This window comes from Mesoplodon bidens (genome assembly GCF_964165515.1).
Source record: "Mesoplodon bidens genome assembly, chromosome: 19".
In the NCBI taxonomy this organism is placed as follows: Eukaryota; Metazoa; Chordata; class Mammalia; order Artiodactyla; family Ziphiidae; genus Mesoplodon; species Mesoplodon bidens.
This window is the reverse complement of record NC_138179.1, coordinates 22,672,386-22,685,511: the sequence shown is the minus strand read 5'-3', so window position 1 is coordinate 22,685,511 and position 13,126 is coordinate 22,672,386. Positions and strand designations below refer to the sequence as shown.

Below are 13,126 nucleotides of genomic sequence, written 5' to 3'. Positions count from 1 at the left end.
AAATGAGACCTGAGTGTTGAGAAGGAGCCAGCTGTGAGGAAAGCTTGGGAGAAAGGTGTTCCGGGCAGAGGTGTGCAAAGGCCCTGAGGTAGGACTGAGCTTGGCAAGTTAGAGGAACACAGAGAGCCATGAGGTGAGATCCTGGTGAGCCAGAGGGAGAGCGGGATGAGATGCAGCTGAAGAGGAGCGCTGAGGCCAGATCAGGCAAGATTTAGGCAGGATGAGGGGTGTGGACTTTATGATAAGGTCTAAGGGAAGTCATTGGAGGGCTTCAGTCAGGGGCTAGGTTGTAGGGGGAAGAGTGGAAGCTGGGAGACCCACTGGGGGCACTGCCATAATTTGAACAAGAAACGATGGTGGCTTGGACCTGGTAGGGCGGTGGGGTTGGAGCAGAGGTTATGACCATCCTTCTGCACAACCACGTAGCCGATAGAGGGGGACTTGAGAACACAGCTTCTGGGATCCCACTGGGAAGCTTCTCTTTGTCTCCCTCCACCGCTGGATTTGGGGATCTGCCCTGTTCCCACTGCCTGTCCACCTTGGGCGGTGGCTCTGTGTTGCCATTTTCCAGCTCCTCCGTTTAGACTGGGAGCACCCCAAGGTCTTCCACTCACAGTCGAACTTTCATGTTTGAAGTTTCATAGTCCATTTAGATTTCAGTGTCTAGTCTTGCCCACCAAAACATGCCACTGTGCATTTTTAGAGAGAACAAACAGCATGAATGCCTGACACCTTCCTCTCTTGAGTGGAGTTTTAGTTCCCCAACCTGCATGCCTAGCCCTTGATCAAAATGTCATCATGAAATAGTCTGACATTCTAGCTGGTTCTTCTGGGTGTCCATCTCACAAAGAGAGGAGGAGACTGCAGCTCAGAGAGGCCCCCAGTGGGCCCCCTGGGGATGGGGGTGCTGGGACTTGAGCCAGATTCCTCAGACTCCAGAAGTCATGCCCACAGCTCAGCATGGTCAGCCTTACAGTACAGCAGTCCCGCCGACCCAGGGAGGAAGAGAAGAGCAATTATTTTAATAGTTTTACTGTTTTTTCCCTGCGATTATAAGTTACATGCAGAGTGTAATTCAATGGCTGTGTCCTTGAGTGATGAGCTCACAGGTGTCTATTTTATTATGCTTCCCAACTTACATACATGTCAGCTCTCTCTTTTATGTGCCCTCTGGCACATAATAAAAATAAAGTCAAACCTATTTCATATTAAGACATCAGATGTAGAAATGTATTAAAAATGAAAACCAGTGCCTATGGGTAAGTGATACCACTTTTTTTTATAGTTTAGTGTGTATCATTAAAAGATAAAGGACTCACACATATATACACCAGGGAAATCTGAATAAAAAGGTATCAATGTCAATATCCTGGTAATGATATTTGAACTGCAGTTTCACAGGGTGTTACCACGGTGGGAAACTGGGTAAAGCACACGTGAGATCTCTGTGTTATTTCTTACAGCTGCGTGTGAATCTACAGTTACCTCAACATTGAATGTTTCATTTAAGAAAAGACAACAGCTGTTACTTTTTTTTTCAAACAGAACTAGAAAACTATTATCTCCCTCCACCCAAATTTTTGTGGTGTTCAAATTCCCAGGTGCCTTGAATGTCATAGTTTTTTGTAATAGCTTGAATTAGGATCGAAATAAGATTCACTTGGTTGATAATGTCTGTTAAATCCTGTTAATCTGTAGCCCCCCGCTTCCTTTGGCTTTACATCTCCCCTCCTCACCTTCACCCCATCTTCCCTGCAATTTATTTGTTAAAGAAAACAGAATGTTTGTCCTGTAGAGTTTCTCAAATGCTGGATTTTGCATCCTGGTAATAGCCGTATTTCCTGTAAATTGGTAATTAGATATAGAGGCTTATTTGCATTTAGAGTAGATAAAATACGCACAAGCTTAAAAAAATTAAAATGGTAAAAAAAAGGGTATATATATATATTTATTTTTTTTATTTTTTTAATTAGTTTCTGCTATATAACAAAGTGAATCAGTCATACATATACATCTGTTCCCACATCCCTTCCCTCATGGGTATATATTAAAATGTCAATTATTTTCCACTCCAGTTCCTCGGATGTTTTTCAAGAGGTAGCTGTGCCTCGTGTGTAAATGGTCTGTTTTTTTTAAGATGTGAGAACACCATTGGACACACAGTCCTTTTTCTTGGTAGATTCTAGAATTTGGTAAAAGCCGACTAAGCACACAAGCACGTGATACCAGTTACAAATTAAGATGTGGGTTTCTGGGCTTCCCTGGTGGCGCAGTGGTTGAGAATCTGCCTGCTAATGCAGGGGACATGGGTTCGAGCCCTGGTCTGGGAGGATCCCACATGCCGCGGAGCAACTAGGCCCGTGAGCCACAACTACTGAGTCTGCGCGTCTGGAGCCCGTGCTCTGCGACAAGAGAGGCCGCGATAGTGAGAGGCCCGCGCACCGCGATGAAGAGGGGTCCCCGCTTGCCACAACTAGAGAAAGCCCTCGCACAGAAACGAAGACCCAACACAGCAAAAATAAATAAATTAATTCATAAACTCCTACCCCCAACATCTTAAAAAAAAAAAGATGTGGGTTTCTCTCTTTTTTTAATACTTTTTTATTTTTTATATTTACATACAGTAAAATTGACTGTTACTGTTATACAGTTCTATGAGTTTTAACACATATATCGATTTTACCACAGGATACAGAGGAAATCCATCACCCCAAAAGTTCCCTCTTGCCCCTCTGTAGTCACCCCCTCTCCCTATCCCAAACCCTTACAACCACTGATCTATTTTCTTTCTCTTTTTTGGTAATATATTTATTTATTTGTTTGTTTGTTTGTTGATTGTTTTTGGCTGTGTTGGGTCTTCGTTGCTACATGTGGGCTTTCTCTAGTTGCGGCAAATGGGTCTACTCTTCGTTGCTGTGCATGGGCTTCTCATTGAAGTGGCTTCTCTTGTTGCGGAGCACGGGCGCTAGGCGTATGGGCTTCAGTAGTTGTGACTCGTGGGCTCTAGAGCGCAGGCTCAGCAGTTGTGACACATGGGCTTAGTTGCTCCGCAGCATGTGGGATCTTCACGGACCAGGGCTCAAACCCGTGTCCCCTGCATTGGCAGGCGGATTCTTTTTTTTTTTAAATTAATTAATTAATTTTGGCTGCATTGGGTCTTTGTTGTTGGGTCTTCGTTGCTGCACACGGGCTTTCTCTAGTTGCGGTGAGCAGGGGATACTCTTTGTTGCGGTGTGCGGGCTTCTCATTGCAGTGGCTTCTCTTGTTGCAGATCGGGCTCTAGGCGTATGGGCTTCAGTGTTGTGGCACGTGGGCTCGGTAGTTGTGACTCGTGGGCTCTAGAGCGCAAGCTCAGTAGTTGTGACACATGGGCTTAGTTGCTCCGCAGCATGTGGGATCTTCACGGACCAGGGCTCGAACCCGTGTGCCCTGCATTGGCAGGCAGATTCTTAGCCACTGCACCACCAGGGAAGTCCCTTCAGTTGTATTTCTTTTTTTAGTAGCTATCCCAGTGGGTGTGAAGTGCTTGCTCTATTTGTTTAAACTATCCTCATTCAATTTTTGGTGCCAAGGGCTGGCTTTTTCAGAGAATCTTTTCTTCTTTCTCTATTCTTTGGCACAGTAAACTCTGTGCTAAGTAACATAAAAACTTGCTTCACTCTGTAGGTTTGAGAGAACTTATCAAAGGAGCCATCTGAGCTAGATACCACTTTTTAAGAGCTAGTTACGTGACGGCTTTCTCTGTTTCCTCACTGGTTACTAATATAAGCAGTTTTTCTAACTCTTCTAGAGCCTTTTGAGTCATTTTTATTTTCCTAGAAAACTGTGTATGATACAGAGGGTTCAGACTTTCTTTATACAGATAAATGTCATATGGGCTGTTTATCATTCCTAATATTGTCTCTTTGTTTTCTCTTTCTCAATTAGCTTTCCCAAGTGTGTGTGTATGTGTGTATTTTTTTTTCTTCAAAGAACAAGGTCTTGGATTCTTTCAGAGTTCCTCTGCTTTTCACCTGTGGAGTGTGTTGCTCTGGGAAGCAGACTTTGAGCATCCCTCCCTCTGGGATCACAGTGGGGCAGCCTGTGGTCATGATTGAGGGCATGAGCTCTAGAGGCAGACGGTCTGAGTTCAAGTGCTCATTCCTTTCCTTACTAGCTATTTGACCTTGAATCGTTATCTGTCTCTGTGTTTCAATTTCCCCATCTGTGGAATGGGGAGAAAATAGTGCCCACCTCCTAAGGTTAATATTAAAGAGTTGATCGTTTGTAAGTGTTTAGAAGAGTGCCTGGCACATAGCAAGCACCATAGAAGCACTTCTTAGATAAATCTAGACTCCCTCCCCTCCAGTTTGGGCGAAGCCTCGGTCCCCTGGGAGCCTCTCCACTCCACAAATATGCTTAGTACACGTCCCACCACTCACACTAACTGTCTCTTCTTTTGCAGAACCAGCTCTTCGCAGGAAAACAAGCACCTTACTTTCCATTCTGCTGCCTGAGACAATCACATCCTCCTCACACTTACCCCAGGCCCCCATGGAGAGCTCAGGTCAGTATGGTCTGGGAGCGGGGGTCTGGTGTGCCTGTTTGCAGAGTGGGGAAGGCCCATCTGGCAGGTGAGGATACCCCCAGGGCTGGCAGGACCACCTCTACCCAGCGGGGCTGAGAGACCCGCACTCAGCTCCCCAAATGCGAGACCATCTTGAGAGATGGACATCTACACGCTTGTACGAGCCCCAGCTGCCGGCAGATCACAGAGCTGGACAGTGGGAGTAATGACAATAATAGCAAATATATATTGCCAAACACTTGCATTTATTTAACAAAAATCTCTATGGCACTTACAATATATCAAGTAGTGGGAAAAGCACCTGACAAATATTAATTCGTTTAGTCTTCATAAAGACCCCATAAGGTAGATATTATCATTACTTCCATTTTACAGAATATGGGAGGGGCTTCCCTGGTGGCGCAGTGGTTGAGAGTCCGCCTGCCGATGCAGGGGACACGGGTTCGTGCCCCGGTCCGGGAGGATCCCACATGCCGCAGAGCGGCTGGGCCCGTGAGCCGTGGCCGCTGAGCCTGCGTGTCTGGAGCCTGTGCTCCGCAACGGGAGAGGCCACGACAGTGAGAGGCCTGCGTACCGCAAAAAAAAAAAAAAAAAAAAGAATATGGGAAAGTCAGAGAAGACAGGTATTGTCCCAAGGTCACATAGATATTATATGGTCAAATCAGGATTTGAACCCAGCAATCTAGCTCCAGCATCTGTGCTGCGAATGACTTCTCTACGGGTTGCCTCATGCAAAACATCGGAAGGATTCTGCGAGGTAGGGCTATCAGTACAATTGTCCTCATTTTACTAAAAGGGAAACAGGCTCAGAGAGGTTAGGTAATTTGCTCAAAGCTACAGAGCTAGTAAGTGGCAGATCCAGGACTGGAACCCACGTCTGGCTGATTCCAAAACTTAGACTCTTCTCCCTACACCATCCTGGGACAACAAGCAGAGATGACCCTTCCCCCAAGATGTGTATCAACTAATGTTCACCTGGCAAGTCAGAAACCACCCCTCCGGCCACCAGGCATAGACTCCAATACTGTTGAAGATCCCTGTCCCAGGGATGGGTAGGGGACACCCCGAGGCAGGCACAGCCACCAGCTTGTTATCATTCCTAAGACAGCATCCTTTCCACACCCCCACTCACCCTCAGAGAGCCTCACCCAATCAGAAGAAGCTTCAGCCAGTGAATCTTGGTGTCCCAAGGTTCCTGGTCGTCTGTAACCAGCTGGGGTTTGGGCTGGGAGGGTAAGGGTGGGGACAGCGCTGTGAAAATCTCCTACTGAACATTTCGAAACCAACTTACTTTGCACTCACTTTAATTACAACAATTAAGACCCATCGGTATCGTGTTTTAGGAAGGGAGGTATACCGATAAACGTTCTTTGGATACAAGCAATAGAAACCTATATGGTTCATTTAATATTCAAAAATAAAAGTGGCTGAGCATTGAAGGAACAGCTGAAGCACCAGGCACCAGAAAGGGCAGGGAACAGGGTGGATCTGCCACCAGGACAGGAAGAGGGAGGCTCTCTCCACTCCGGGCTGTCACCCACACAAAGGTCACCCAGAGGGAGAGAGAGTCCGTTGGCCAGCTTGGTCCCGTGCCACTCCAAGGCCAGGGCAAAGCAGGGCACCTGGGTCACAGTGTCACCAGGATTATAGTGAGCAGGGAAGGCTACAGGGCAAGAAAGACCACCGACATCCACCCCCAAAGTTGCGACAGATGACCCCCCCTGGACCCCAAATCCAGTGGGTGAGGGAAGCATCCCCAAATTAGGATGCTTGCCCTGAAAACTCCGAAAGGGAGTTTTTCCATCAGGACCAGGGACTGCAGTTGTCCTGGCTGGCTTCCCAAATTATAGTTGTTTTTAACTTTTCCCACCTTCCTACAGCCCTTAGAGTCCTCTCATCCTAGAGTCAAGAAGAGGGGCACCTGAAAAGTAAGACGTTTATCTTGAGGGCTGCAAAAGAGCAATGTGTCAAGGGCACCAAAGGTATTGTTATTTTGCCCCTCCTGCAAACGGGCAAGATCGAAAACCTTCTTAGAAACATCTGAGCCATAATTTATACCGCATGGGGGGAAGGTGGGAGCCAGGCACGGGATGGAAGAAAGAGGAGCATGAGCGTGTTACTCCAGCCAATGGTGCATCTGGGTCCTGAGCACAGGATTTCAATGAGCGGCTGAGATGCAGAGACAGAGCTGTCTGTTCACCAGGGGATTCTCAGACAAGCCCTCGCCCCTGGTAGGAAGGGCGGTCGGTAAGGTCCAGGTGGTCAGCGTGTTGGGGCCCCATGGGCTCCGGGAAAATGGAGCCCAGCTCAAAGGTCAAGGTCAGGTAAAGGTCATCCTCCAAAATGGAAACTAGTAAACACAACACGCACCAAATGACATTCACCTGTACAGAGCTAAGCTGCCTCGGGTATTCCAAGGCTGAATTGGAACAGACACAAACAAACCATATTCTTCTCAATTGTATTATGGCTCACCCGGCATGAGGTAGTGGGACCCCCGGGTTAGTGATTTTATTGTGATTTTAAAGGGAAGGGACCAGAAAGAGTTCATTGGTATGTTTCCATTTCCATTCCAGGGAGGGGGTTCTGATTCTGACGGCTGATACCTAGAGAGCGGAAAAGGACAATTCTCCACAACATCCTAGTTTGAGGGAAACACCCCTTGAGAATTATGAATTCATCTCTTTGGTAGTAATTCTGTGTCCCTGTAACCTTCTCATCTGGGTGGTTATGTGCACCAGCTGGGGCAGGCTGAGGGAATTTTAAGTTTGATTATACCACCAGCTTTCCCCATACTGATGCCAGGGTCCTCTCTGGGCATGTTTGTCGGGGTTCTCCAGAGGAACAGAACCAGTAGGAGGTATATACATATAGAGAATGAGATTTATTATAAGGAATTGGCTTACATGATTATGGAGGCTGACAAGTACCAAGACCTGAAGTCAGGACAGCCAATGGTGTAAATTCCATAGAAGCCAGCAGGCTCCAGACTCAGGAAGAGCCAGTGTTTCAGTTCAAGTCCAAAGGCAGGGGAAAACCAGTGTTCCAGCTGGAAGGCAGTCAAGCAGGAGGAATTCCCTCTTCCTTGGGGGAGGGTCAGCCTTTTGTTCTATTCAGGCCACCACTGATTGGATGGGGCCCACCCACATTAGGAAGGGCAATCTGCTTTACTTGATCTATCGATTTAAATATTAAACTCATCTAAAACACCATCACAGACGCCATCAAAATAACATCTGACCAAATATCTGGGTGCCCTGTTGCCCAGTCAAGTTGACACGTAAAATTAACCATCACAAGAGGGTATGGGACAACTTCAAGAAGACAAAGACTGGTCTGCTTGAAAAGAATCTTAGGAGATTTTATTCCTGTCATGGCTGGACCCAAAGAGAGTCAGAGCACTGGTGTCTATAAGGGTTACATTTCTAAACAAAGGTTATATCTTTTGCAAACAAGCTAACGGACAACAACAAAAATAATAGTAATAATAATAAACTTTCTCCAATTGTATTCTTTTAAATAAATTTATTTATTTTATTTATTTATTTTTGGCTGCGTTGGGCCTTTGTTGCTGTACTCAGGCTTTCTCTAGTTGCGGTGAGCGGGGGCTACTCTTCGTTGCAGTGTGTGGGCTTCTCATTGCGGTGGCTTCTCTTGTTGGGGAGCACGGACTCTAGGGGCACAGGCTTCAGCAGCTGTGGCTCACGGGCTCTAGAGCACAGGCTCAGTAGTTGTGGCACACGGGCTTAGTTGCTCCACGGCATGTGGGATCTTCCCGGACTAGGGATCGAACCTGTGTCCCCTGCGTTGGCAGGTGGATTCTCAACCACTGTGCCACCAGGCAAGCCCCTAATTGTATTCTTTTAAATCTCCTCCCACCACCGTGAGAGCCAGGGGTATTGCCAGGGAGGGGCCATCCTGACCCTGTGACTTAATTCAGGGATGATTGTCCTCTGTGAACTCTGAGCATCTTGTCACTTCACGGCTTCTCTAACAGATCAGTTATTCATATCTCCAAACTTACCGCCTAAGGCAATAATTCTCACTGAATTAGATTAGTTCTGTAATCCTGTACATTAGATTCTCCTGGGGAGATATTTTTTTTAATGGATTAATGGGCCCCACCCTCCGATATCTGATTTATTTGGTTTGGGGTGGGCTCTGCATTGGTTTTTTTTTTTTTTTTTTGCGGTATGTGGGCCTCTCACTGCTGTGGCCTCTCCCGTTGTGGAGCACAGGCTCAGCGGCCATGGCTCACGGGCCTAGCCGCTCCGCGGCATGCGGGACCCTCCCGGACTGGGGCACGAACCCATGTCTCCTGCATCGGCAGGCGGACTCCCAACCACTGCACCACCAGGGAAGCCCTGCATTGGTATTTTTTTTAAGCTTTCCAGGTGATTCTAATGTGAGCCAAGGGTGGGAAGCAGGGGAAAAGCAAACATCTAAGAGGGGGTTGGGGAGAGATTTGACTGTCTAGGATCGCAGGACAGTGGAGAGCTGCCTTTGCCAAGTCCTGGGTCAGCTTTGAGTGGCTGGACGTAGAAGAGTAAATCCTGAACTGCGCGTCCTGCCGCCGCAGGACCCCGTCAGCCTTTGTTCTCCCTTCCTTCCTCCCTGTTGTCTCTTTAGCTGTAATAACATCTACCCTGGTTGGAGAGCGGGGAACCCTTTTACAGCCAACTTTATCAGGGGCGTTTTTGTCTGCATTCAAGCCCCAGGCACACATAGGTAGACACGTGCTCACAGTCTCACCTGGGTGTCCCCTCTTCCCCTTCCCCAGTACAGAGGTGAACGGTCACAAGTAAGATGACAGCTTTGGACGAAGTGCATTTTGGCAAACAGAAAGCTCTGCTCCGTCAGAACGTTCCGTGACCTTGTGGAAGTCGCCTCTCCCCTCTGAGCCTCGTTTCCCCCTCTGTGAAATGGGAAGAGAGCCAGCCTCCGAGGTCCCTCTGGGTCTGACCTTCTGTGGTTGGAGAGGCGATATGGGGCGACTTTCAATCTAGATTCCACAAAACAGGGAGCACAGTAATTGTTCTGCCAAACTCACAGGGCTCTGCTCAGAATCCAATGAGACAATACACACACTTGGTGTGTCCCTGAGTCAGAGAACCGTGGCTGCCGTAACAGATGACCCCAGCGTCAGTAGATGAACACAACAAATGCTTATTTCTTACTCATGTCACCACCCAATCTGGGCTACAGTCTTTCAGGGACAGAGGCTTCTTTCCTCTCGGGGCACCATCATCTTCCACATATATATTCCAGGCTCATGGAGGATAGGGCGGAGGGTTTTATGGCCACGCCTGAAGGTGGCACATACCACCTCCACCACGTGCCATTGGCCAGAACTCAGCCACATGGCTCCTGTCAAACAACAAGGGAGTCTGGGAAATGTAGTCTTCTCATCTACCTGCGACAAAAATGAACTTGGTTTGATGAACATGTACCACTGTCTTGCTACGGTACCTACATAAGACTCTCTACATGTGTACCATTCAAGTGCTATTTATTTTATTATTTTTTTAATGTATTTATTTATTTTTGGCTGCGTGGGTCTTTGTTGCTGCACGTGGGCTTTCTCTAGTTGTGGCAAGCAGGGGCTACTACTCTTCGCTGCAGTGCGTGGGCTTCTCACTGCAGTGGCTTCTCTTGTTGCGCAGCATGGGCTCTAGGCACGCGGGCTTCAGTAGTTGTGGCTCGTGGGCTCCAGAGCACAGGCTCAGTAGTTGTGGCGCACCGGCTTAGCTGCTTTGAGGCATGTGGGATCTTCCCGGACCAGGGCTCGAACCTGTGTCCCCTGCATTGGCAGGCGGATTCTTAACAACTGTGCCACCGGGGAAGCCCTCAAGTGCTATTTAAATGTTAGGTATTAATAGTAATCTGGATACCTGATAGTTATATCCTATTCCTGGATGGAGGGGTGGATAATGAATGTTATTTATTTAGTGGCTGTTCTGGATCAAGAATGCTGTTAGACATTGCATATCATGTATAAACAACCCTGAGATACTTGAGGCACGAGAAATATTATTTCTTTGGCTTAATCAAATCAAATCCAGCTTCAAGCTCTTGTTTTCCAAGGTCCGTACAAATTCCAATGTCATTCACTTGCGGCACCCCCCTCCTCTCATTGGGATCCTGTGAGAAGGCCAGGGGTTACAACGTCTGGATGATGGGAAGTGTCCGTGGTCTTCAGTCCACTATGGCTGCAGCCCCCAGAACAGCTTGCATGGTCCATAAGGAGACAGGGGGCTCCTTTGGGGACATTCTTGTGCTCTGGCAAAGGTGGCCCAGGAGACCACAGCAGTGGCACTCAAGCACACAGAGTTTAGTGCTTAGCTGCCCTCATCTGAGATCTTTGCCACCACCGGTCAGCTATGTCCCAGCCAACCCTGGTCTTCCTCCTTCCTGGGTCCCCATAACCCTCACGGTCTTGGGAGTCCAACCTTCCACCCTTGAATTGCCACGCCCCTCATCAACTAAAAGCAGCAGGCTTCACCCCCATCCCTTGGAGACAACCCAGCTTGATTGTCTCAATCAGACAGCCAGGGGTCTCAAAGTCAAGGGGCCGGAGAGAGGATGTAAGTGAGGGAAACAAGGAGAGTGACCACTCTGAAGCCCTAGGGGAGCTGTGCCCTGTCTCAAGGGGCAGCTGCTCCCCAGCCCCTGTCACTGTCACGTGTAAGAAGAACGCACGCCCAGTGTCGACAGACTTTCAGGAGATGCCAGAAATCCGAACTTTTATGCAAAATCTCCTGATTTGTGAATGTTGGCAGCTAGTTCAATTTTTTTTTTCCAAGACACTCTACAAGCCCAAACAAGACACGTCTGCAAGCCAGATGTGGACCAAAGCCTGAGAGTTTGTTCCAGCTGCCCAGACTTTTGAAAACAAAGTTTATTTGGGGTTGTCTCCCGGGGCTACTGGCAGAGTCTAACTTCTCCATTTTTCTCTGAAACATAAAAACTTAACTCCCTCTGCAAAGCAGGAGAACCTAGGGCTCAGAAGACAAAGGTTTGGCTGTGCTTCTAATGAGGGGGCAGGGAGGAAATCACAGTTATCACAGTTTTAAGTCTTTTGTGTAGTCCATGGCGGGGAGGTGGGCAGAAGAAGGGAGGGGAGAAGGAAGAAAGAAGGAAAGAAGAAATCGGACATAGCATTATTTTTTCATAACTCACCCTGCGTTAACTCATTTATTTTCATGCCAGGTGGAGCTCGGTAGATGGAAGGATGGCTTGTGACAAGACTTCTTGCCAGGCTAAATAACTTCCTTGCCAGTTTTGGGAGATGCTGCACTGCCCAACAGAGTGGCCGGGTGGGCAAACGTGCACTGTAACACCTGCCCACTTCCTGCCCGCTCTGAACCTGAAGGAGACTCAGATTCAGACCTGGACCTGGTCTGGGCAGGGGAACAAGTGAGAGGCAGGAGGAAAGTGAGGGTTTCAGAGATGCTGGGTGGCCCCAGCAGACGTACAAGGGCCCACGCCAGAGCCATGGAAGGGCCAGTCCATGAGCACCAGGGAATGGGGTGCCTTGACCTAAACAAATTCTAACTCCTGGACTGCAACCTGCTGGTTTTTTAGATTGGTCCTCTCTACCCTACCTATTTCCAAAGGAATCTGAGGCAATTCAGATATATGCTTAGTAGAACATGAAGCAAGCGCACCCGAAAAGGAGCAAAGGAGAGAGGTCTTTGTCCCTTGAGATGAGCTGATGTTTGAGACGGGGCCCCAGTTTGGCTGTAAGTTTCCTGACCACCAAGGCAAAAAGGGAACCTCTGAGGCATGTGGTTTGTACTGTCTGACAACAAGAGACTGCACCCTCGCCTGTAAAAACAGCCTCTTGGTTGGAGCTGATCATAAAGGGGAATTGATGGTACAGGGAGTGTCTCCCGTACTTCCTGTGTTGGTCCAGATCCTCTAAGAAGCAGACAGCAAGACAAGATTAGACATGCAAGGCTTCATGTGGGGAAACACCGTGGAGAAAATGGAGACGGAGCTGGTGAGGGCTGGGAGAGCGAGCGCCCAGACTGTGATGAAAATCCAACTCTGAAAGAAGGAGGAAGGGATGCAGGATTGGGTGGAAATGTGCTGGACTGATGGATCTTGGGTTGGGGAATCCCTGAGCCACAGAGTCAGCCGCCTACAAAGCTTCCCGAGCTGGCTTTAGAATTCCTGCTGCTGTCCCTATTGGCTGGGAAGTGTGGCCTCAGCAGGAGGTGATGGCTTTCACAGCCCAACAGCACAAAGCTCCTTGGTTCCTTAAACTCGTTGTAGGGGGAGGTCAGTGAGGTGCATTCTCATGGCTCCGTGCTTTCCAAATGTCAGTTACTGATTCGTGTACCCACCTCCACAGCTCTGCAGTGTCAGTGCTCTGCCGTTAAAGAAAAAAAATGATTTTGACACTTGTTAAACCCTAAAGAAGACTTTATTCAAGATTATTGCAATAGAGGAGAGAGATGGGCCTCTGCTCTGAATAAGGCAAAGACAGCTGGGGATTTACAGCCGACAAACAGAGGGAGGGGTCAGTGGATGGAAAATTCCTAAGAGGGGACCTCA

The 13,126-nt window shown here is 48.1% G+C and overlaps 1 protein-coding gene across 1 annotated transcript in view; it reads left to right on the top strand.

Annotated features, from left to right (window-relative positions):
- The window catches only part of PIK3R6 (phosphoinositide-3-kinase regulatory subunit 6), a gene marked incomplete at its 5' end in the record, with an annotated part of 48,722 nt that overhangs the window by 8,861 nt on the left and 26,735 nt on the right, over positions 1 to 13,126 (top strand). Inside the window, one exon of the mRNA XM_081219266.1 lies at positions 4,445 to 4,546. Coding sequence (XP_081075392.1) covers positions 4,445 to 4,546 — 102 coding nt within the window. The remainder of the gene's footprint in view (positions 1 to 4,444; positions 4,547 to 13,126) is intronic.